Below are 22,579 nucleotides of genomic sequence, written 5' to 3'. Positions count from 1 at the left end.
CCTACCTTCATTTGTACATATCGACTCAGAATCACCAGCTGAGCAAATTTCTGTGTGTTTGGCTGTATTTAGACATGTGTACCAAATCAATGTCACTGGAATATCTCGTCGTCGGTTTTAATCGATCCGTCTTAACGTTCCCTAAGTTGCTATTTGAATTCGTGCAGTTTTATCATGTATTTAAAAAGTTATGTTAAAAAAACTGTTTCATATTAAATTAAAATTATGGTAAAAAGGGTGTTTTTTTTATGAAACCCTCACATGTTATATATTTTAAGAAAGCATATGAGAAGACCTTTTAGCTGGAGTAAGAATTTTCAAGATCTGACTTACCTATCTTAAATTACAAGCAGTTTAAAAAATGGTCTGAATTCACATAACCTCAACTGGTCGGGTCTGATCGCCACGAAAAGCCTTGTAGAGGGATGCCATTTTCCTCAAAGGCCGTGTCTGTATAATCTTGACAAAAAGTCTGTAGGTAGTCTGTTTTTTTTACACATCACTTATTTTTATTAGGACCTCTTAGGTGCTGCGAACGTTAGGGATCCATAAACATGTGGACACTTTAGGGGGGTTGGAATCACTATACATGAGAGGAAGGCACCAACCACCTAAAGGTGGATTAAGAGCGAGTTTTTCACCGATGTGAAACAGGTCGTATCGAGGTGCTCCGATTTGGATGAAACTTTCAGCGTTTGTTTGTCTATGTATGAGATGAACTCATGCCAAATATTAGCCCTCTACGACAAAGGGAAGTGGGGTAAAACGGGCATTGAAGTTTGAGGTCCAAAACACATGAAAAATCTTAAAATTGCTCGCATTTCCGTAAAACTTCATCAATTCCAACTATCTTAAATGCATTCGAATGGTCTTTTGAAGCCCTTCAAAATGTACTATAGACATCCAGGATTGGTTTGACTTTTTCTCATAGCTTTTGCAAATTACTGTTAAAAATGGATTTTTTTTAAACCCTAATAACTTTTGGCAACAGCCTCCAACACCCATACTCCCATAGGTCAAAAGTTAGGGAATTTTATGGACAATAAGCCTACGGTATTAACTTTTTGGCCAATCGCAGTTTTTCTCATAGTTTTCCGATTTTTCTAGAACAAACATTTTACAACGTTAGTTTTTGCTCTTTAGGCCTCCATAGCGGCACTTTTTGGTCTCAATTTTGACATATTCGGAATCCTCAGAAAATTTTACATTAGATTGAGGTGTTGGAATTTTGAATTTGATTGGAAAAAATGGCATTTAGAATTAATTAAAATATTATTTAGAATTTTGTCGGATTAGGGGTAAACAAGTTTTCGCCTACTTGATACAGCATTTGACGTATTGATCATAGAGTAAATAAGATCTATTTCTTTTTTCAAAAATGTTTTATTTAATTATTTTTTAAATCAAAATTACAACTCCAATACTTCTAACTTACGTGAAATTGACCGAGGATTCCGAATATGACAAAATTGAGACCAAAAAGTGCCGTCTTCTTGGCCTACAGGGCAAAAACTAACGTTGTAAAATGATTGTTCTAGAAAAATCGTAAAACTATTAGAAAAACTGCGATTGGCCAAAAAGTTAATACCGTAAGCTTATAGTCCATGAAATTACCTATCTTTTGACCTATGGGAGTATGGGTGTTGGAGGCTGTTGCAAAAAGATATTAAGGTTTTAAAAAAATCAATTTTTAACAGTAATTTGCAAAAGCTATGAGAAAAAGTTAAACCAATCCTGGATGTCTGGAGTACATTTTGAAGGGCTTCAAAACACCTTTCGAATGCATTTAAGAGAGTTGGAATTGATGAAGTTTTACGGAAATGCGCGCAATTTTAAGATTTTTCATGTGTTTTGGACCTCAAACTTCAATGCCCGTTTTACCCCACTTCCCTTTGTCGTAGAGGGCTAATATTTGGCATGAGTTCATATCATACATAGACAAACAAACGCTGAAAGTTTCATCCAAATCGGAGCACCTCGATACGACCTCTAGAACAAACCGAGCAGAATCTACAAATACTGCCTCTTAAGTAACGTTTTTTCATATAATAGTTAAACATAATCTAAAATTCTTCAATTTTGTTTCTGAAACTTGCTGTTTTAGGTACTCAGGGCATTTCTGTATCAAGCTCAGCTCCACACCATTCCGTTTTATATTCGTATTTTTCATTTTGTAAAAAAACATCAATTCTATCAATATCACCCCAGTTTACGGTACATACTTTATACCACGCAAAAATCACAACGGTTGATATCCATATTGCAAAACATGAAAATTTTAGTAAAAAAATCGCATGCAAAAAAGCATGCACAAAACACACTTGTGAGAAAAGATATTGAATATTACTAGCTAAATGTACAGGAGCACACCAAAAAATATTGCAAAACTGCGGAACTCTATCCCAGTACACACCAGGAAACACTGTGCTCTAGCCCGCACGGCTATCCGATCTTTGAAGAGTTTGAAGGATAAACTTCAAAATGAGCTTTAAATGTATCGGTCAAGAATGTTTTCCATGCATATTTCAGGGTGTAATTCTATATATACATTCACATAAAATACACGAAACTGAATCACTATTTTGTTTTGCTTTGCATAAAGTCTAATGGAAAAAATACAAAAAAAAAATTAGATAAATGATAATTTGTTTCCAGAATTTACCATTTTCTTAAATAAAATATTGTTGATGTTTATTAAAGAAGAGCACATTTTTACGAGAATTTAGAAATTTTAATGTAAAAGAAGAAATCTCTTTAAAATTCATAATTCTCATAAAAAATAAACCTTTGGTAAAACATCAACAATTTTTTATTTCGGAAATGAGACAGAACCAATGAGAACCTATACCGTCATTGAAACAAAAAGTTTTAAATTTAATGAATAATTGTATAATTTAGATTGCTATTTGTTTTCTTCTAATGGTTGCAAATGATTAAAAGATTGCACAATCTCACAGAAATTTATTTTAAAACAAAAACAAAATTTCCAACGACCAGTTCTTGTCTGCAAAGGATTGTTCGTAACATATTTTTTTCTTGAATGAGTTTAGAGAATTCTCAAAAAGTGTGATTTATGGTGGATTTCCTTATAAAAATTTAAATAAGAATTTCTCCTAAAATTATCAATTTCACGAATGACCAACATTACTTTTTTAGACGAATAGGAATACATTGAAAAAAATCGAAAGTTGAACTATTCAACCGAAATCGGAAATGAAACAATGCAGTCCCCAAACATGGACTAGTTGCAAAACGGACGCAGTTGAATCAGTTCCAATAATTATTTTTGATCGTTTGTTAATAGTCTTACGATCACTGCGAATTGCAGCACAAATTGAGGGTGTTAATAAATGCGCGGCTTTAATTTTCCGGTACAAAATACTGGACACGCCTTCGGTCTCAAAATGTACAACAATTTAATTAGGACCACACTCAACAAATGTAATCACTAGCCTCAGAACGAGTTGTGTGCACATTTCACGGTCATGGAACTTTTGCTTCTTTTTATTTATTGCTGTGCGAGTCGGCAATTGTAGATTTTTTTTCATGTTTATTTATTTGCCTTTTAATAATTTCATGTCATCGTTCGCGTTATATAGGCTCTCGTCGGCGCAAATTGTTTTTGATTTCCCTTTCGTTTGCTTCACCACCATTTCAATAAAAAAAAATACACATTGATTGGCTAACCCTAACGGAGCAGTTTATTTTGTAGATTGTGTTGTGGTTTGCTTTGCTAGCTCTAGAGGCTTGCGACTATCGCAATCAGCTGTTCGGTTGGGCGAACTTCAAGCTTCGAGTACGATTTTTGCATGGAATGGGCTAATGTTTACATTATTTGTTTTATTTTGTTTGCGATGCATGTCATTGATTTCAATAGAAACAATACAGTTGTGTGATTTGAGGATAGTGAACTCATTCAAAGAAAGTACCCCCATACCTGTTGCACTCCCAATGTTCAGGAAGCTCTTGTAGTTGTCCCCGCTGGATATCCGCGCCAGGTACGGCTTCGAAAAGTCGATAAACGTGACCCGCACATCTCGAATGCGCCTTTTACTAAACAGCTGATTCAGCTTGCTGGCTTGCCGCCCATTCAACAACCGATGAGCCAGCAGATTCCTCATCACCGCACCCCCAACTCCATCACCCGGTTCAACCGATCTGAGATTCGTCGCTCCACACGCTCCGTTCCCCCTCGAATCGCTAAGTTGCGGGCTAAATTCAGTCTCGACGGTTTGCATCTCCAGGAACCCGTCCGGATCCGGGTCGATGTCTTCGTCGGACGAAACGCCCAGAATCTGGTCCAGCGTTAGCGACCGCAGGTACTGTTCGGTTTCTTCCGGCCAGTTCTGCTCATCGCCGAGCAGTTCCTCCACGTTGTACTCGCTGATGTCGTCCAACGACGGCGTCAGGCAGTTGTCCAGCTTCGGGATGTACGGATCTTCGATGTACTCCAGGCTGGGCAGCTCGTCCTCGCCAACGCGCATTTTCGGGCTGATTTCGGCGGCCAGCTCTCGGGTTGTGACTAGATACTAGAGCAGGGTGTTTTTTTTCAAGCCGGAGAGGTGCGTTTGGCCAAGAAGTTTTGCGCACTTTCGCTCTCTGTTACGCCATCGGCAGCAAAGGCATGGTGGTGGGCTTTGTAATTGCACTTGTAATAAACAACAACGATGGCCGCGATTACGTACACGGCTTCTGCTGCTGCTGCTGTGGTTGAGGTCGGGATTGTTCGAAACACCAAAGGCTCTGTTTTACTCTCTGTTATGGCCTCTCTATAGTCGCCATCTATAAAAGTTGCTGCTGCTAAGTACAATAAGGTTGAATCGATGCACTAAATCCAGGGTGGGCACTCATATAGAATTTCAATGATTTTTTTTTATTATGTCTTAACTTTTAAGGTTTGGAAACAAGGTGGTTGATGCCTTCCTCACATCAATACACTTTTGATAGGATTATCAAATCTTCAATCTTTTAGGCTCAACGGAGAGGTCTTTTGATTACACATCTAACGATGGGTCGCTTAATGGATCCGCTTATCTTTATAATCAAAATATCTAAAATCCAGCCTAAAAAAGTGTATGAATAATACTTAAGTGCTCATAACTTTTGATAGGGTTATCAGATCTTCGATGTTTTGGGCTCGTTGGAAAGGTCTTTTAAATACCGTTCTAAAAATTTGTAACATAAAAGGTTTTCTTACAAAAACCACCCTTTTTACGATCTACCCGACTTTCATCAAAATCGTGTTTCAGCATAACTTTTGAAGTACTATACTGCCGTTCTACGCATAATTGTTCCATGTTCAAAAAAGGACAACTGAGAAAAACGCGATTGAAATTTTTCGATCGATTTCTGTGTTTCTACGCATAATTGTCCCGTGGGTCTCTATTCGCCCTATATGTCCCTAATCACCCCGGTTAACATTATATTACCCTTATTTGTAATCCTCTTGCAGGTAAACAGGTAAACAAGATAAAATGCTACGTTAAACTCATGTTTTCTGATAGAAAATACTTGACGGGACAATTATGCGTAGAAGTTCAACGATGGGACAAACAGATTTGGTGTTGTTTTTGATGGGTTTCCGAACAAAGTACCAGATTTTATGTGTGTTTCTTAAAGTATACGTAAAACTGAACTTAAAAATGATAAAAAGTCAGAATCGTCAAAAAATGACATGGGACAATTATGCGTAGAACGGCAGTATACTAAACTTAAAAAATTTCATTAGGGACTTTTGGTACCCCAAGACGAATCGAAAAACGGTCCAAATAATTTAGTGAGAATATTTCGGTGCACACATTCACATCCAAACACACAAAAACATTTGTACAGTTTTTGATTTTAATTTTTTTTTCTCAAAAAAAAACGGAATAATACATCAAAGAAAATTACATGGAAAAATTCCAGGAAAAAAATCAAGTAAGATAATATTTTCATGTCTGGAGTTTTTTTTTTAAAAAAAAAAAGGTCCAATAAACCAAGTTTTCAGTTTTTGCTTTTTGGTGTTTTTTAATACCCCTGACTCAAGGCGGTTCCAAAAACACCCAAAAAGCAAAAACTGGAAATTTGGTTTATTGGACCTTTTAAAAAAAATCCAGATATTTTTGTCCGCTTTAAAATAAGGGTGTAACAAATAAATGATTTTATTAGCATGATTTTTTAACAATTTAGTTATTTAGTTAAAGAATGTATACATTTTTAAATTTAGAATATTTTCAGACTGCTAAACGGAAACAGATACTTTTCATTCACACGTGAATGATAAAATATTTTGCATTTTTGAACATTTTTTTTTTCAAAAAATTCGAAATGTCAAAATTCAAAATTATTTTTGTGTTTGTAATGTTGATTGGCTGGCATGCATTTTTATTAAATAATTGTTTTTAGCTTAGGCTGTTGCACATATTTTTCAAAGTTTTTGTCTTTCCTCCCTTCAATTCGACCCGAAAAAAATCAGGGGGCAGAAAAACATTGTTTTTAAATACTTCTAAATTTCAACGTTGTTTTAAGGGGTTACATACATGTAAATCGGCAAAAATTTCAGAGGTTGGTTTGAGCACACACTTAAACTTTTTTTAAATCTGTTTTAAGGGCATTAAAATAAATATTTTCAACTATTATCAAAATAAATTTGAAGACATTTGGTTGTATAATTGCCGAGATATAGATATTTGAAGTTAGCAGTTTCAAAAAACGGGTGCCACGATATCTCAACACTGCTTTGACCAAATCGGCTCAAAATTTTGGTGAAGCCTCGTTAAACCGGTCCTGTGTGCATGACGAAGCCCGATTTTCAAAAAAAATATTTGAAAAAAAGATAAAAATATTTCTGTGTTTTTCATATAAAAAATCGTCAGTTTTTGATTTTTGTATTTTTTAAAAATGCAAAATTTCAAAATCGGGCTTCGTCATGCACACGAAATATGTCTTGCAAGTCTTCACCTCAAATTTCAGCCAGTTTGGTCCATCCCATCTCGAGATATCATGGCACCCGTAAATCAACTCGGCGTTTAGAGAAAAACGCTCACAAAGTTTGACAGTTTGCTTTGCGCATGGCAAAATTTTGAGCGTAAATCAACTCTTACTCAGTTTAATTATGGAATATCTTCATAAAACTTTCAGGAGTGATGAGTGAATCATATTTTAAGTGGATTGAATAAATTTTCTGAAACATAAAATTTTGTGATTTTCTACATGTATGTAACCCCTTAAGTGCGAGTTGTGCCGTGGTTCTACGGCAAATAGTGTCCAGGGCATTTGTGGAAATACAGTGTCCCATCCCTGAGGGTTCCGGAGCACCAAAGTTTCTTCTGCATGGTGCTTCCAACGATAAATTGCCTAAAAAACAGGAACATGAGCGGGGATCCCCACGTTTCTTCCTCCCCTGTAGATTCAGAAATGTGTTGTTGTTTGAACATACGTGCTCAAACTCAATCCACTTCAACGAATCATCTTTGCGGTTAAATTTACGCAGTTGGCCTGGCCGCATTAACGTTTGTGATGTTTCAATGCATTCTAATGCAATGGGACACTGCAAATGTCAATAATGACCTAAGGCATTTTCCAGGATGCCCTCGAAAGACTGGCTGATAAAAACAATTTGTAGTGCATTCCCCTGCATTTCAAAAATCAAATTATTCGCTCTACAGCATTGCCTTGGCGTTTCCGATTACGGGATTCCTACTCGAAACTAGGTGTCCGAAGGCTTGATTGTTGAGGCAATTGCAAACCTCTTTTTACACCTAAGCTTCCATCCACCCCGGGATTAGAACTGACGACCTTTGGATTGTGAGTCCAACTGCCTACCAGCGACTCCACCGGGACAGGACCCAGGGAGACGACTCCTACACCTGGACTGAGCTATCGACCTAACCTCTAGGTTAGACCGGGCCAACATTTACTTCCCCATCTGACGGAAGGCGTGATCAGACAAATCTCGTCTCAAAATTTGCCACCGGGACCTTCTGGGATCGAACCCAGGCCGCATTTATTATCTTTATTAAAATTTTGAATAATTTAGTTATCTGAAAATTTCGATTTTGTCCATTTCAACTGTTTGAAATATTAAATTTAACAGATCAAAGTATATCAGTTTCAAGAAGATTTTTGTAAGAAATCGAAGTTTCATTATGTACAAATAAAAAACTTATTAGAATTTCATGCTAAAATAATTGTTGATGCAATTGTTAAACTAATTTCATATTTCTAAGATAATGATGATTAATCATGACAATTTCTCATAAATGTCACTTACTAATTCCTTGTTTTTATTCTATTGAAGTAGTATTTTTCCGGATTTCCCAAGAATGTCTAAGCTTAATCAAAAGTTATGTTGGAAAGTACAAAAAAATCAGAATAATTTAACTACTCAAATTACAACTTATGGACCTTGAGTGACCACCCTGGAGTGCAACAAATCACAAGAAAAAAAAAACTCCGCTGTTGGCGAACTTTGGGAAGCTTTTATGTAACGGGTAATGTTGACGAAACACAATCAACTCTGCAGGTCTTCAGCTCGGCTCAAACACAGCGGTTCTTTTCTCAACTCAACACACTATCAACCACTCTTCTTCAACTCTCCACGCACAACAAGAGTTGGTTCAAAATAGGCCACTTTTTTCCCCGTGTTTTGCCCGCTTGTTTCACTGATTTCTATCTTCCTCACTTCCTCACTCTATAGACCATCCGACCTCGCGGCTTTACTACTCGCAAGCCACGAAAACGGCTCAGGGTCAGACGATTAACTGACCGCCGCCGTTCGCGCCGACATTCCATTAAGATTGAGATTCCTAATTTTTTGCTTCTTTTTTTCGTGACGAGTTGACACACTAATTAATCAGACGAACAAGATTTAAACCACATTAAACAAGTTACATCTTCTGTTAGATTGTATTTCCAGATCAAATTTCCTTCACCACAAAATCAATCGACCACAATCATCTGGATGTCTCACAAACCCCCTTTTGGTCACCGTCTCGAAACTATCGACAAAACCAGGCTTCTTCTTCCCGAACTCGATCTCACCATTCACTTTCACGTGTGCCCTTTTAGAGCTTTGAACTAACCACCGACCGACGCTCGTTGAAGTCTCCGCGAACTTGCAACTCACAGCTATGAAACATGTGACTTGGCCAAGGTACCGACTCGAACTGAACCTCAAGCTCAGCCAACTTGAAGCTCTCTCAGTGCTCTCTCGCTCTCTTTCCAATTCGATTCTCATGTTATATTTACAGTACGGAAAACATCAACATACATACACGCACACACACATACAAATCGAGGTAAATATGATGACGAGGAAATCAGAAAAAATGAGGCAAAATACATTAAAAAAAGCTCATAGCCGACAACAACCGGCTGGCTGAACATCGCCGATGACTAAAAAGGTTGTTTTTGATCGCGTGCAGCAGGTCGGCAGGTCTGCGATACATTCACTCTCCGGCACGGGACTTGAGAATTTTGGAAGTTTCGTCTTTGACAGATTGGATGTAATCTGCCAAACATTTTTGAACATCTGTTTAATAGAAACGAAACTAAGAATCGACGTATTTTTCAAAACTGTAATCTCTTAAGCAACACGAGAAAAGGGTGGATAGGCATTTTGACAGTTTGAATTTATTTTAAAATTCTCTGGAGTTAGTTAACTTTTCAACAAAACTCGAAGTGTCAAAAAATAGCTGGCCTCCCCAGCTACATTTCAATACTGTGGGTTTTGTTAAAAAGTTACTTGTTGTCCAGCTGACCAGTTCTCTCAGATTTCGGTCATTCGATTTTTTTTTGTATTTTTTAATCCGACTGAAACTTTTTTGGTGCTTTCGATATGCCCAAAGAAGCCATTTTGCATCATTAGTTTGTCCATATAATTTACCATACAAATTTAGGAGCTGTCCATACAAAAACGACGCATGAAAATTCAAAAATCTGTATCTTAAAAAGGAATTTTTTTTATCGATTTGGTGTTTTCCGCAAAGTTATAGGTATGGCTATGCACTACACTGAAAAAAAAAATGATACACGGTAAAAAACATTCAGGTGATTTTTTATTTAACTTTTTCTCACTAAAACTTGATTTGCAAAAAACACTATTTTTAATTATTTTCATTTTTTTATATGTTTTAGAGGACATCAAATGCAAACTTTTCAGAAATTTTCAAGTTGTGCTAAAAATCTTTGTCCGAGTTCTGAACTTTTTTATCAATTCTGATTTTTTTTCAAAAAATCGAAATATTGATCGCAAAAATTCAATATTTGGCCCTTTTGAAATGTTAGTCTTGATTTAAAATTTAAAAAAATATTGTTTTTGAAAAGATCGGAAAATTCCACGAATGTTTCATATTTTAACTTTGTTCGTTAGAAAATGGTATGTTGTTTGGCTGAGACTTGGAAAACATCAATTTTCATGTTTTTAAACCTTTGCATGGCAATATCTCAGCAACTGAGGGTCGTATCAACAAAGTTCAAAAAAGCAAAATGTAGAGAATTTTCTCAGCCTTTTAAAATTATTTTTTTCAGCAGTGGGCAAACATGTGCACTAATTTAAAAAAAAAGAGAAAAACTGCGACTATTTTCAAAAAAGTCACCTACAAATGGCTTTAACTTGAAAATGGTGCACTTTAACAAAAATTCACTAAAGTACTTTTTGATTGCAAACTTGATTTCAAAAATTTTTGCGACAAATTTTTCGTTTTTTTGAAAAAGTCAGTATTGATTGAAAAAATCATAACTCGGTCAAAGATTTTTTGCACAACCTGGAAATTTTTGAAAAGTTGGCATTTGATGTCCTCTTAAACATATCAAAAAATAAAAAAAAAATAAAAATAGTGTTTTATTGCAAATCAAAAACCAAATAAAAATCACCAAAATGTTTTTACCGTGTATCATTTTTTTCAGTGTAGTCCATATCCATACCTACAACTTTGCCGAAGACACCAAATCGATCAAAAAATTCCTTCAAAAGATACAGTTTTTTGAATTTTCATACATCGCTGCCAAATTTGTATGGAAAATTATATGGACAAACTAATGATGCAAAATGGCTTCTTTGGGCATACCGAAGGCACCAAAAAAGTTTCAGTCGGATTAAAAAATACGAAAATTAAAATTCTAAAAAAAGACCGATTCCGTAGAGAATTGCTCAGCTGTCGTAACGCTTATGTGCCCTTTTCAAATGTTGCTCCAGATTAAAAAAAGATGTCATTTGGCTAAACTGTTCCTTGGCTAAATTTTGCCCTTTGAACTAAACAGCCATTTTGCAAAATTGGTTTGTCCACACAGTTCTTAATACAATTTTGGCATTTCAATCTGAATCCTGCAGAGGGACTGTCTAATCGATTCGATGTCTTCAGAAAAATAAATAATAATGTGGACAATCACAAATCAACTCAAAAAAAAATAATGAAAAATTCATGATCACAAATTTAATCAAATTTATAGGCTGAATGTACTAACTTTCTATGAAAAAAATGTCTAATTTTTGACAGTCAAACTCAAGCATGACTCCTACACTACGCTTAAAAAAAATTTAATTGACAATCAACTACTCAAATTTGACTATGATGAAGTCGCAGAACTCGTTAAAAGGTAAAAAATAGATTTTAAAAAAATATAAAAATAAGATCTTTTTTTGTTTGTGATTCGAATATTGGAAGTCCCTACGGATCGAACTTTGGATAATCAAGGTTTTGAACTGTCTGGACTGTACTTTTCTTTGGAAAATCTAATTTTATTTGTAAAAGAGCAATTCCAGCTCAAATCCGATTTTTTTCTAGTACTTTTGTACCCGACCCTCTCCGATTTTATTGAATTTTTTTAGACATGTTATCCTAGGCCTATATAAGCCATTTTTGTGTATATGGAGCCAATTATACTCCAAAATGACTTTGAGAATGGCGTAAGTTATTTAAATATTTTTGTATTTTGTAATTTAAAAATTACTGTAACTAAAAGGTGCATCGTATCAAAAAGTGGTCAAAGACAAACCTGTAGAAAATTGAACGGGCCTTCTGAAAAAAAATACACTGAACGAAAAATACACGCCACTTTTATGAGATTTTTCCATTTTTATGTTTAATAGTTAAATTATAAGGTGATGTCACGATTTTTTTTTCGTTCAAAATTTATGAGGAAATAATCTAAAATGTTACAAAAAGACTCACGAAAAATGCAGGATGGTATGTCTCTCCTAAACAAATAAGAAAATCATTTACTTAAACTGTTTTTTTTGAAAAGTGGTCTAAACGTCATCATTTTCAAAAACCGATAGTGGGAATCGATTCCCCAGACAATTAAAAAAAATGTGGAAAAAATAGGTTTTTTGGTGGTTTTTGGCAATTTCTATACGGCACATTTGATTTTTAAGTCTCGTAAACATTTTTGCCGGAAAGCTAGTCCAATTTCCCATCAGTAAGTTCCCCGTCCAATTTCCTACAAGTTTGTCTTTGACCACTTTTTGATACGATGCAAAGTGTTTGAGATAAAGTAATTTTATATTACAAAATAGAAAAAAATACTTGAATAATTTACGCCCTTCTCAGATGTCATTTTTGAGTACAATTGTCTCCATGTGCACAAAAATGGCTTATATAGGCCAAGGATAATATGTCGAAAAAGTTTCAATAAAATCGGAGAGGATCGGGTACAAAAGTACCAGAAAAATTCCTGATTTGAGCTGGAATTGCTCAAAACTAACATGTATATTTCGTACGTTTATTTTTGATTTTTTTTAAGCTTACAGATTACCTTTTGGTCGCCTTACTAACTAATCAGCTGTTTGCCACAAGTTCTTTAAAAACCAACTGATTTGGACATTCACATTGAACTTCCTACGTTTCTATGTCTAGCTATGTCGTGCTATTTATCTGTGATTTTTTTCAACTACACTTAGGCCGTTACAAATGTTTTCCAAAGTTTATGTCACCCCCCTTCAAAACCGACTCAAAAAATCAGGAGGCAAAAAATATATTTTCTTTAAACTTCAAAATTTTAATGGAAATAGAAGTCTTCAACTGAAACAATTTGAATCTGGAATCGATTTAAAATATTTGATTTTTTGTGTAATTTCAATGTATCACAGAAAAAAAAAATTGGGTAAATTTACATCATTTATGATGTACCAAAAGTGCACGTCATTAACGATGCTAATTTAAATTAGTTTCATTTGAAATTTACATGCCATCCAACGTAAAAGAGCTGAACCAAAAATGACTTGAAAACATGTAAATTTCCGATGAAATCTACGTAAATTTACCAAAGCTGTAAATTTTTTTTACCCCGTTGAATCTAGAATCTGATGTAATTTTCAAAAGCATCACGATTTGTTTTGATTGGAATACATCTTGAAACACATGCTTATGGGTTTGTTTTGAATTGATTTAAGATCAGTAAAAACAAAAGTATGCTCAAGTGCAAAACAGATTGAGGCTTTTGAAAAATGTATCAAAATCTAAATTCAACGGGGTTTTAAAAAGTGATGAAATGTTTAAATATAACACTTCTTTTACTTACGGTTTGATCTGAAACGTCATCGGTCGACCATAGTTAAATTGTCACTGGTTAACATGATGATCATGTCGTCGGCAGACTCCGCTTCAAATAACGATTGATGCAAGCGCTGGGGAACGCTTGCCTCACACCGTTTGCGGAACGTCCGAGGGTAATTTCACTCAGCAATCAGCTTGCCACTCATGGACGACATCCTCAAAAATGTACGGACCCATGAAGGTCCCTGGAGTTTCCAAAAAAATAAATAATTAGGTGAAACAAGTACCTAGGTAATTCTACGGTTTACCCTACCTCGTATCTATGGCGGGAAATATCACGGGTTTATATGGGAAGCGGGTTCGGCGTCTGATGAACGTGCCACGATTCGGAAGTGACGATTATCGTGGCTAATCTTCTCCGTCGGCCTACAGGATGTATCATCAACAGAATCACGTCCCAACTGTCCGTGTTGCGTAGAAAAGCAGGTGTTACGGGTGTTGCAGACGTTGCATTCGGAGCAGCGGTTGGAACAGGTGCCACCACCACTTCCCGTACTGTGTCCAGCGCGACGGGGCCAGCCGAAATGACACACGTTTCACTCGACAACACAACGACATAGTCATTCGCGGATTAATTTCTCCTATAATTTGCTGAAATATATGTTAAAATCATTGTTACCGTTTAACAAACGCCATCTCATTTGATAAAACTGGTGGCCTTACGTTTCAACCGGCTTGTCGCCTTCCGGCGCCACGGGCAGCTTCCACCACGAAGACGGGACAAATTGACCTTCAGCGTTCTGCTCGATCGCTCCACTCCGAGAACCCAGAGTGTAGTATTCTTGCGTTATTCTTCTCCAGCCAGCTTCTAGGGGATGATAACAACTCCGATAAAACCGCTGAAGCGAGCTCTTGACTAGAGTTGGTTAGAAAAAAGTTTTGATTAAATTTTGCACGAAAAAACTTCAAACAAAAGGTGGCTTTACCTGAGTGCGGCGGATTCCAGCTGAATGTTTTGGCTCGAGTCGAAACCAAGTCCAAAATTGCCACTGGCACGCGGAATCTCCGACGTACACGATCGACGCTCCATCCGATATAAATAATCAGCCATTGTCAGAACCCATTGAGAGAATCAAACCGAAAGTAAACAATGCACTCTGAAATAAAAGTAGGCCAAATCCGTCTAAAACTCCAACCAGTTACACGTTTGGGTGTTAATAATAAGTTTATCTTCAGTTTAACCCTTTAGTAGACTCATCAAATGACTACTTAATCCGCAACGTGCAACGCAAGAGAAATTTTGTGACGTTTCGATTTTTTTTTTGCCATTGCTAGTTAAACGAAATCCTTTTTTTCACGTACTTTTTCTACTTTCCTGTGTGATCCTAAAATGTCTAAATTTGTGATTTTCGGATTCCCGCGCCTTTCGAATTGATGTTCCCCGCCAGCAGTCCCTATCCGGATCCGGTTCAAACGACGGCGGCAGCACCGCTACGTCCACCGACATCATTGTAAGATCTGTTCGCCGGAACAGATCTTGTAATCATCAGTCAACCTTAGGCACCGATTTCACGGAGAATTTGTGCGGCTTGTGCTCGAACAGCTGTTCGATTTGGTCGAAAACACACATCCAGCTTGATTTCTCCGAAAAAGCAACAAGTTTAACAACGCCAACTCCTTCCCCCCCGGCTGGCCGGATCAAAAACAACTTTAGCCGTGGTCTTTGTTGTTACGTTCTGGAGTGTTCCAGCCAGGAATCGCAGATTACTATGCAAGTGGAAGCGTTGCAGTGGTTTTCTGTCGGAGAAGCAAAAGGTATCCGGTAATTTAATACAGATATGATTTAGTTTTCAAGTAGGAAAGATAACTAAATATTTTAGTGTCGCCTCGCTAAGTTGCCTGGTGTGTCCGGCTTGTTCGCCGCGAAAACGATCACGTCCCGGCCCGTGAGCTGCCCCCGAAACCCCGATCCCGAAGTGCCCCCCCATCAAAGAATATTTACCTATTACGACGCAGATTCTTGAAGATCATGACAACGCACTTGATTACTTGTAGCATCTTTACCGCCAACTAAATGCCAAAGACATCTTTCGATCAAATCCGATTGGTCTTAAAACGTAAACAAACTACTTCCGGCGAGAGCTAGCGCTGAACCAAACAATCGACTAAACGACACAACAATTAAATTGCTTTTGTTTTCGCTAGCTGTCATTAGCAACAACAAACAACATTTGAAATTTACAGTATTTCAACATTACATGTTCAACTTTTCGATTGATTTTGTCTTTTACATGCTTTTCATCAATTCAGATTTGGCAGTTTCTCTCAAAAATAAAATTGATTGCATCAAATTTAGCATTACGTAGGATTTCAGTTTACATGATGGCCTTTTAAATGATCTTCAGCACTATACATAAGATCTCAAAATTAAATGATGGTGTTTTACATACGATTTATCGTTTACATTACGTGTGATTTTACACTTTTTTTTCTGTGACAGGTTTGTTTTTGGCGGAAAAAGTCAATATTTCTAAGTTTAAAGTTTATTTTGATAACTAACAATTTAAAACATTTTTGTTTTCATTCAAATGTTAATGACATGGATAATTAACACAACCAGTACAAAATAATATGCAGAATATTATTTTTATTTTTATTATAGTTATTCTCATAAATCTTTTTTTATGTCAGTCCCCTCCCCCTCTTGCGGACAATCGTACACACGATTTTTTTGGTATTAAGCGTGAACAATCTTTATCCCATCTCCTCCCTAAAGTGTCCACGTGGTTTATGGATGCCCCCTGGTCGAGATCGACCAAAAATAAAAATAAAACTAAATTAAAAAAAACCGTTGAAATATTGCGTTAGACCCAAAATTTAAAATTAGTGAAAAAAATCTTAAAAGTTAGTAAATGTCTATGCTCAGTAGTTTGGAGTTATTGAACATGCAGTTTCAATCAATACAACCAATATTGAAAATATAGATACAATATATCAAATAATACATATTTTGACATCAAAGATACATGACGATCCTTTTAAATCGAACTAACTTTAGCAAAATCGAGATAAACTCCGGAGCTAACTTGCCAACTTGGACTTCATCACACCAACCTCATACCTCATACGAAAAGGCGCGGCTAAGACGTGGACTGGGTTGGGTGTGATGGCTGGTGGTGACCAACGACCGACCAGCAACGTGAGCAGACTTGGATGAGCTCGCGCTGCCTGTCTGCAGTGACGTCGATCAGGTCCCACCGGGTGTGTGGTGCGCGTGTGGTTCTGGAGAACCAACTGTTAAGTTTGTTTTTGTGCAGGCTTCCCACTATGCAAAAACTCACACGTGCTGTGAGTTGAAAAAGAGCGCTTTTAAGGTTTTACCTTTCACTGTTTCTCTGGGGTTCTTTGTGAATGGTGTACTGTTTATGAGGTTACAAAAGAAACTTTTTCTCGGTATTTATTGTTGGTTCTGTAAAAGTTTTTAGAATGTTTTCTATAGAGATAATACTATTAATTTAGCAAATTCACCTAAATTTGTTTTGCCCTACGTTATTAAACAGTTGGCTGCAGAGAATTAATCACAGGTAGCATTTTTTTTGGCAAAAATAGTTGAGAAACTTCCAACGACGCTCAAGTTTCTAATGGAAATCGGTCGAGATTTCCACTTTTCACCTAATTCGATAGGCTAACTGTATAGTTCTCGTTGATGAACTCAAGTTTTAACAGAAGAAGACTTGCATGCAACCTCGGCCACCGATTCAGATTGGCTATTTCGTAGTAGCTAGATTGATCGGATGCATCGAACGAAGCAATGATGAATCAACTTATGAAGGTTGTTGTCGGCTGTTGGAGCGTCTTCCTGATGACCGCACAAATGTGGTTTTTGCGGTCTCTCGTTGGAGCCGACGATCGAGGCAATTCACAGAGCTAGATACCCTTGCTGTGATGGCTCTTCGGGGGTTTTGCGTTTTGGTATGAGCACTTATGTTTTTAATGGCTCTGTCTTATCCCCCCAAAAAAAAAAACAGAGACGGAAATTAGCCGCTTGATCCACTTTCCCCTCTGATGAAGTCGTGAAAGACACCACCATGCGAGATTGGAGAATTGAGATGAAAGAGTTGCTAAGTGGAGTGATGTTTTACTTTTAGGTTGAATATCTTGAAGTTCTATTTTTTAATTTTTGAGTTTAGTTAGTTTACAAGACGGACTTCGATGTAACAAATCGCCAAAAATCAAAACAAAGATAAAATAAACAAGATAAATGCAAATTAAAAATTCTAAAAATAAAACAAGAAACACAGAAAACAGGAGAAGTAAAGTTTTTCGTAGAACAAAAGTGGCACAAAATAACATCCTAAACACAGGAAAAATAAAAATTTTCGAAAAAAAAATTGGGCGGTAGAGGGTTAGCATCAAGAACTAAAGTCAATTCACTTCTCTTGATTTTTGGTTGTTTCTGTGAAATGTAATTTAAAAAAATAGGAAAAACATTTTATTTCCATTAAGGAGCAATTCCAGCTGAGTATCGTGCAAGCAGTGGTGATGGGAAGGTGGATTTTTGTGGTGTTCTCTTTGTGCTATGTTCGTGTTCATGTTCAAGTCATGCATGCAGTGGGGGGTCATTGTGGTAATTAATATTATTGCGCGTCAGTATCGTGTGGGCAGCAGGGCCAGGAAGATGGTTTTATTGTTGTGTTCGTTTTGTAATGTATTTGTATTAAAATCTAGCATGGCTTTTTGTGGTGATGGTATGGTTTTGGTGGTGGTGGTGGTGGTGTTAAAAAAACAAACGTTCAATTTACTAACATTGAGTCCAAAACCTCCCTACAAACATCTATACCACTAGGTGACGTAGAGATCTCTGCGCATTCTAGATAGATGTTTACTAACATACCTTCCAATCCCCGAGGTTAGCAAGGTACCGGCCAGGAGCCCCTTATCTAACTGGATAGTATTACACGCTCATCTAAAGAGGAAAACATGGTATCTCCCGTGTTGGAATATTGTAACCGGATGAGAGTCTAGTGCTATCATACGTTTAATTACAGTTAAACAGCAAGATAAGCGTTGTGCAGCCATCCGGAATTGTGCGACCTTTATTGCTAATGCTAATGCTAAGGAGCAATTCCAGCTCAAATCAGGAATTTTTCTGGTACTTTTGTACCCGACCCTCTCCGATTTCAATGAAACTTTGTAGACATGTTATTCTAGGCCTATATAAGCCATTTTTGTGTATATGGTATTTAAATATTTTTTGTATTTTGCGATTTAAAAATTACTGTATCTCGAAGCCGTTGCATCGTATCAAAAAGGGGTAAAGACAAACTTGTAGGAAATTGGACAGGCTTTCTGAAAAAATACACTGAAACTAAAATACACGCCACCTCTATGAGATTTATCAGTTTTTAAGTTTAAAAGTTAAATTTGATGGTGATGTCACGATTTTTTTCGCTCAAAATTTTTGAGGAAATAGCCTAAAATGTTACAAAAAGACTCACGAAAAATGCAGGATGGTATGTCTCTCCTAAAAAAAATACAAAAATCATTTACTACAACTGTTTTTTTGAAAAGTGGTCTAAACGTCAACATTTTTCAGAATCGATAGTGGGAATCGATTCCCCAGACAATTTTACATAAAAGTCTCCATATTGACCATTGCCCTAAGTCCAATCCTTGGGAAGATACAGCGGTTTGAAAAATAAAAATGTTGAAAAAATAGGTTTTTTGGTGGTTTTTGAAAACTTCTATATGACAGACTTGGTATTTCTGTCTCGTAAGTATTTTTACCGGAAAGCTCGTCCCATTTCCCATAAGTTTGTCTTTGACAGCATTTCAATTAAATGAATGGTCTTACAGATATAAGTTTAATTACATTGCTCATAACTGTAAATAGAATATTTTTTTTCAGTGTGGTAGAAACCTGGATAGTTAAAAAGCTTACGTAAATAATAAGACAAGTCAAATTGAAAAACTGTCAAAGGAAAACTTTTGGAAAATGGCACGAGCTTTCCGGTAAAAATATTTACGAGACAGAAAAACCAAGTCTGTCATATAGAAATTGCCAAAAACCATTAAAAAACCTATTTTTTCAACATTTTTATTTTAAAAACCGCTGTATCTTCCCAAGAATTGGACTTAGGGCAATTGTCAATAAGGAGACTTTTATGTAAAATTGTCTGGGGAATCGATTCCCACTATCGGTTCTGAGAAAAAATTCGTTCAGACCACTTTTCAAAAAAACTGTTGTAGTAAATGATTTTTGTATTTTTTTTTTTAGGAGAGACATACCATCCTGCATTTTTCGTGAGTTTTTTTGCAACATTTTAGGCTATTTCCTCAAACATTTTGAGCGAAAAAAAATCGTGACATCACCATAAAATTTAGCTTTTAAACATAAAAACTGAAAAATCTCATAGAGGTGGCGTGTATTTTTGTTTCAGTGTATTTTTTTTCAGAAGGCCCGTCCAATTTCCTACAAGTTTGTCTTTGACCACTTTTTGATACGATGCAACGGCTTTGAAAAACGTACCATGAAATTTGAACACTTTGTTCGTGGTTCCTGCTTAAAGAAAGTCACCATCAATATCTTTTCACTTGCGCTAACATTTTCAAAGCGCTTAAGATATTGTTTCGAACTACCGGCAACATGTTCTTTTGAGCATTAGTTTGTCACTCATTTGAAAAATATTCCCGAAACATATAAATAAATAGCAAGCGCCATCAAAAAAATAAACGCGCCAAGTCTTTTGACGTTTGACTTTTGACGACCCATTCCAATCGAAGGCTGAAGAAAACAGAGCGAGAAGCGAAGGAAAATAAAGAACAAAGGGTGGCCACCAACACTACCAGCAGCGCCTGTTGGAGAGAGCCAGTGATGCCAGGAAACTTTCTCTATACATGCAACTGAGTGAGTGTTCGCTTAAAATTTCATCACAGTTGGCAGCACTAAGCAGACCCAAAAGAGCGCTTGAAGAAAAAAGAACTGAGCTAAAAATAGAAAAATTAGCGTGACCAAGTGCATTCTCGTCTGATTAGAATACATTTTGGAAATAGTTTTTTCAAATACTTCTAAAAGGAATAGAATAACTTTTAGTAAAGGCGACAATAAACAGAAATGTTCACAAAAAGGTGCTCTACTCGTTGGTGTACTTGGTTTTAGTAAATTTCAAGGAACACTCCAGATTATCCAGCATCATTCAAACACGACCGCTTATTAGGCTTAAAATGGGTATATATCCCCTATTTTGATCGTTTGCTTTTTGAGTATTGCTCGCGGGTGGGCTTAAATGTGCCTGGCCAAATTACATATTCTCTCCTTGTTTAAATGTTAATGGCTCAACGAGAAGTTTTATATTATGTTACTAAAAGCATAATTGTACAAACGAATGAAACACTGGCATAACAGATCTGAGTTTTTGTTTAATAAACATCTTACACATTTTCGAAAAAGAGCCAACTTCGTACTGTTCCTAGAAAATCCAACTGAAATTTTTGAGCAGGGAAAATTGAGTAAAAATTAAATTTAACATACTTAACAAATAAACCTGCATCCCGAAATCTCAAAGATTCACAAAGCAATCGAAAGTCCCACTTCTCAAACACATCAATCAGACCCTTCTGATAAGCTCCATCGTCACAGAAAGGCAGAGAGTGCGTTGATAAGAGCTTCAAGCTTTGATTGTTTTTATCAACTTTTCAGCAGAATTGCAACCCCGTCTGAATGAGTCACGTTTTGGACTTTTGCTTGACTGCTGCTGATTATTATAGGTTGTTACACGGTCGCGTAAATACTTAATGAAGGCCTCGGTTGTTATTGCCTCGGCTCATCTTCCCCCGGAGGAATGGGTAGGTGGGATTATGGGAGGTAGTGCAGAGAAGACGGTTTTTTAGGGGGGAGGCACGGAACACTTTTGTGTAATCCAATTTGCACAATCCGCAATAACAACAAAAAGAGTTGGCGTTATGTTGCGTGATGTTCTAGTGACAATTTTGTAATATTTTCAGTTTTGAGACCATATGCAGGACGCATTGACTCATTTCAAGTCCATCGAAGAATCGCAAACAATGAACTTTTTTATATTGCAAAGCAAAGTTTTCCATTATTCACAGACGGTTTCTGGCCGCAGAAAATTACTATGTAACGAAAGGTACAAAATGACTACTCACATGACGGGGTTTCCTCCATTTTAATACTGCTCCGAGCACCGTAAACGATCGCAAATCTGCAGGATTACTCCACCGACTCGTAAATTTGCACAAAATCACAGAAATTCGCAATTTTTTTTCCCGAACTCCGGCGATTCACGCAAGAACGTCGAACAGCGTAATGCAGCGAGTTTTCCTCTTCATCTGACGTGTGTGACGTATGCACGAAAGGCGGAGGAGAGAGCAAAAGAGAACTGTCAAAAATGGGTTCAGTCGCGAGTACACTGGGCAGGCGTTATGCACGCAAAGGCGACATTAGTCTTTTAAGACTTAAAATTAGGCTTTATCGAACCTAACCGTGTTAAGTCTTTTTAAGCCTAATGATGGGTTAGTCTTTAAAAGACTAGTTTCGTTTTAGTACGAAAAAGCCTAAATTTTAGGCTTTAAGTTATCGTCAAAAAGCCTAAATTTTAGTCTTTTTTGAGAATGCGAGGGGATCAGAGCGGACATAATCCAAGATGGCGGAACTTGATTAAGACTTATTTTTAGGCCTAAAAAGACTTATTTATAGGTTTAAAAGACTAATTTTTAGGCTTTTGCAGGAAATGGGAGGGGTCAAAGCGGACATAATCCAAGATGGCGGAACTTGATTAAGACTTATTTTTAGGCCTAAAAAGACTTATTTATAGGTTTAAAAGACTAATTTTTAGGCTTTTGCAGGAAATGGGAGGGGTCAAAGCGGACATAATCCAAGATGGCGGAACTTGATTAAGACTTATTTTTAGGCTTAAAAAGACTTATTTATAGGTTTAAAAGACTAATTTTTAGGCTTTTGCAGGAAATGGGAGGGGTCAAAGCGGACATAATCCAAGATGGCGGAACTTGATTAAGACTTATTTTTAGGCTTGAAAAGACTTATTTATAGGTTTAAAAGACTAATTTTTAGGCTTTTGCAG

At 36.5% G+C, this 22,579-nt stretch overlaps 1 protein-coding gene and 1 long non-coding RNA gene across 6 annotated transcripts in view; both read right to left on the bottom strand.

The window, feature by feature from the left end:
• The window catches only part of LOC120414135 (tumor protein D54), a 34,808-nt gene extending 13,000 nt beyond the window's left edge, over positions 1-21,808 (bottom strand). Inside the window, exons 1-2 of one of the 5 annotated variants that reach the window (XM_039575169.2) lie at positions 9,025-9,158; positions 3,938-4,800 (exon numbers count right to left, since the gene is read on the bottom strand). In XM_039575169.2, the coding sequence (XP_039431103.1) occupies positions 3,938-4,484 (547 nt within the window). In that variant the 5' untranslated portion in view covers positions 4,485-4,800; positions 9,025-9,158. Of the gene's footprint in view, positions 1-3,937; positions 4,801-9,024; positions 9,159-21,644 lie in introns of those variants that run through there. The other 4 variants (XM_039575168.2, XM_052710441.1, XM_052710442.1 and 1 more) reach the window with 4 other exon arrangements.
• Positions 13,493-14,979, bottom strand: LOC120414136 (uncharacterized). The gene is made up of 5 exons (XR_005605037.2): positions 14,841-14,979; positions 14,465-14,635; positions 14,202-14,394; positions 13,792-14,129; positions 13,493-13,723 (listed from the first exon to the last, which is right to left on the bottom strand). It is a non-coding gene; the product is annotated as an uncharacterized LOC120414136 (long non-coding RNA).
• Positions 21,809-22,579: the final 771 nt, after the last annotated feature.

The sequence above is a fragment of the Culex pipiens genome, chromosome 3 (genome assembly GCF_016801865.2).
Source record: "Culex pipiens pallens isolate TS chromosome 3, TS_CPP_V2, whole genome shotgun sequence".
Taxonomy (NCBI): Eukaryota; Metazoa; Arthropoda; class Insecta; order Diptera; family Culicidae; genus Culex; species Culex pipiens.
Note: the sequence above shows the minus strand (reverse complement) of the source record. Positions and strands in the feature narration are given on the sequence as shown.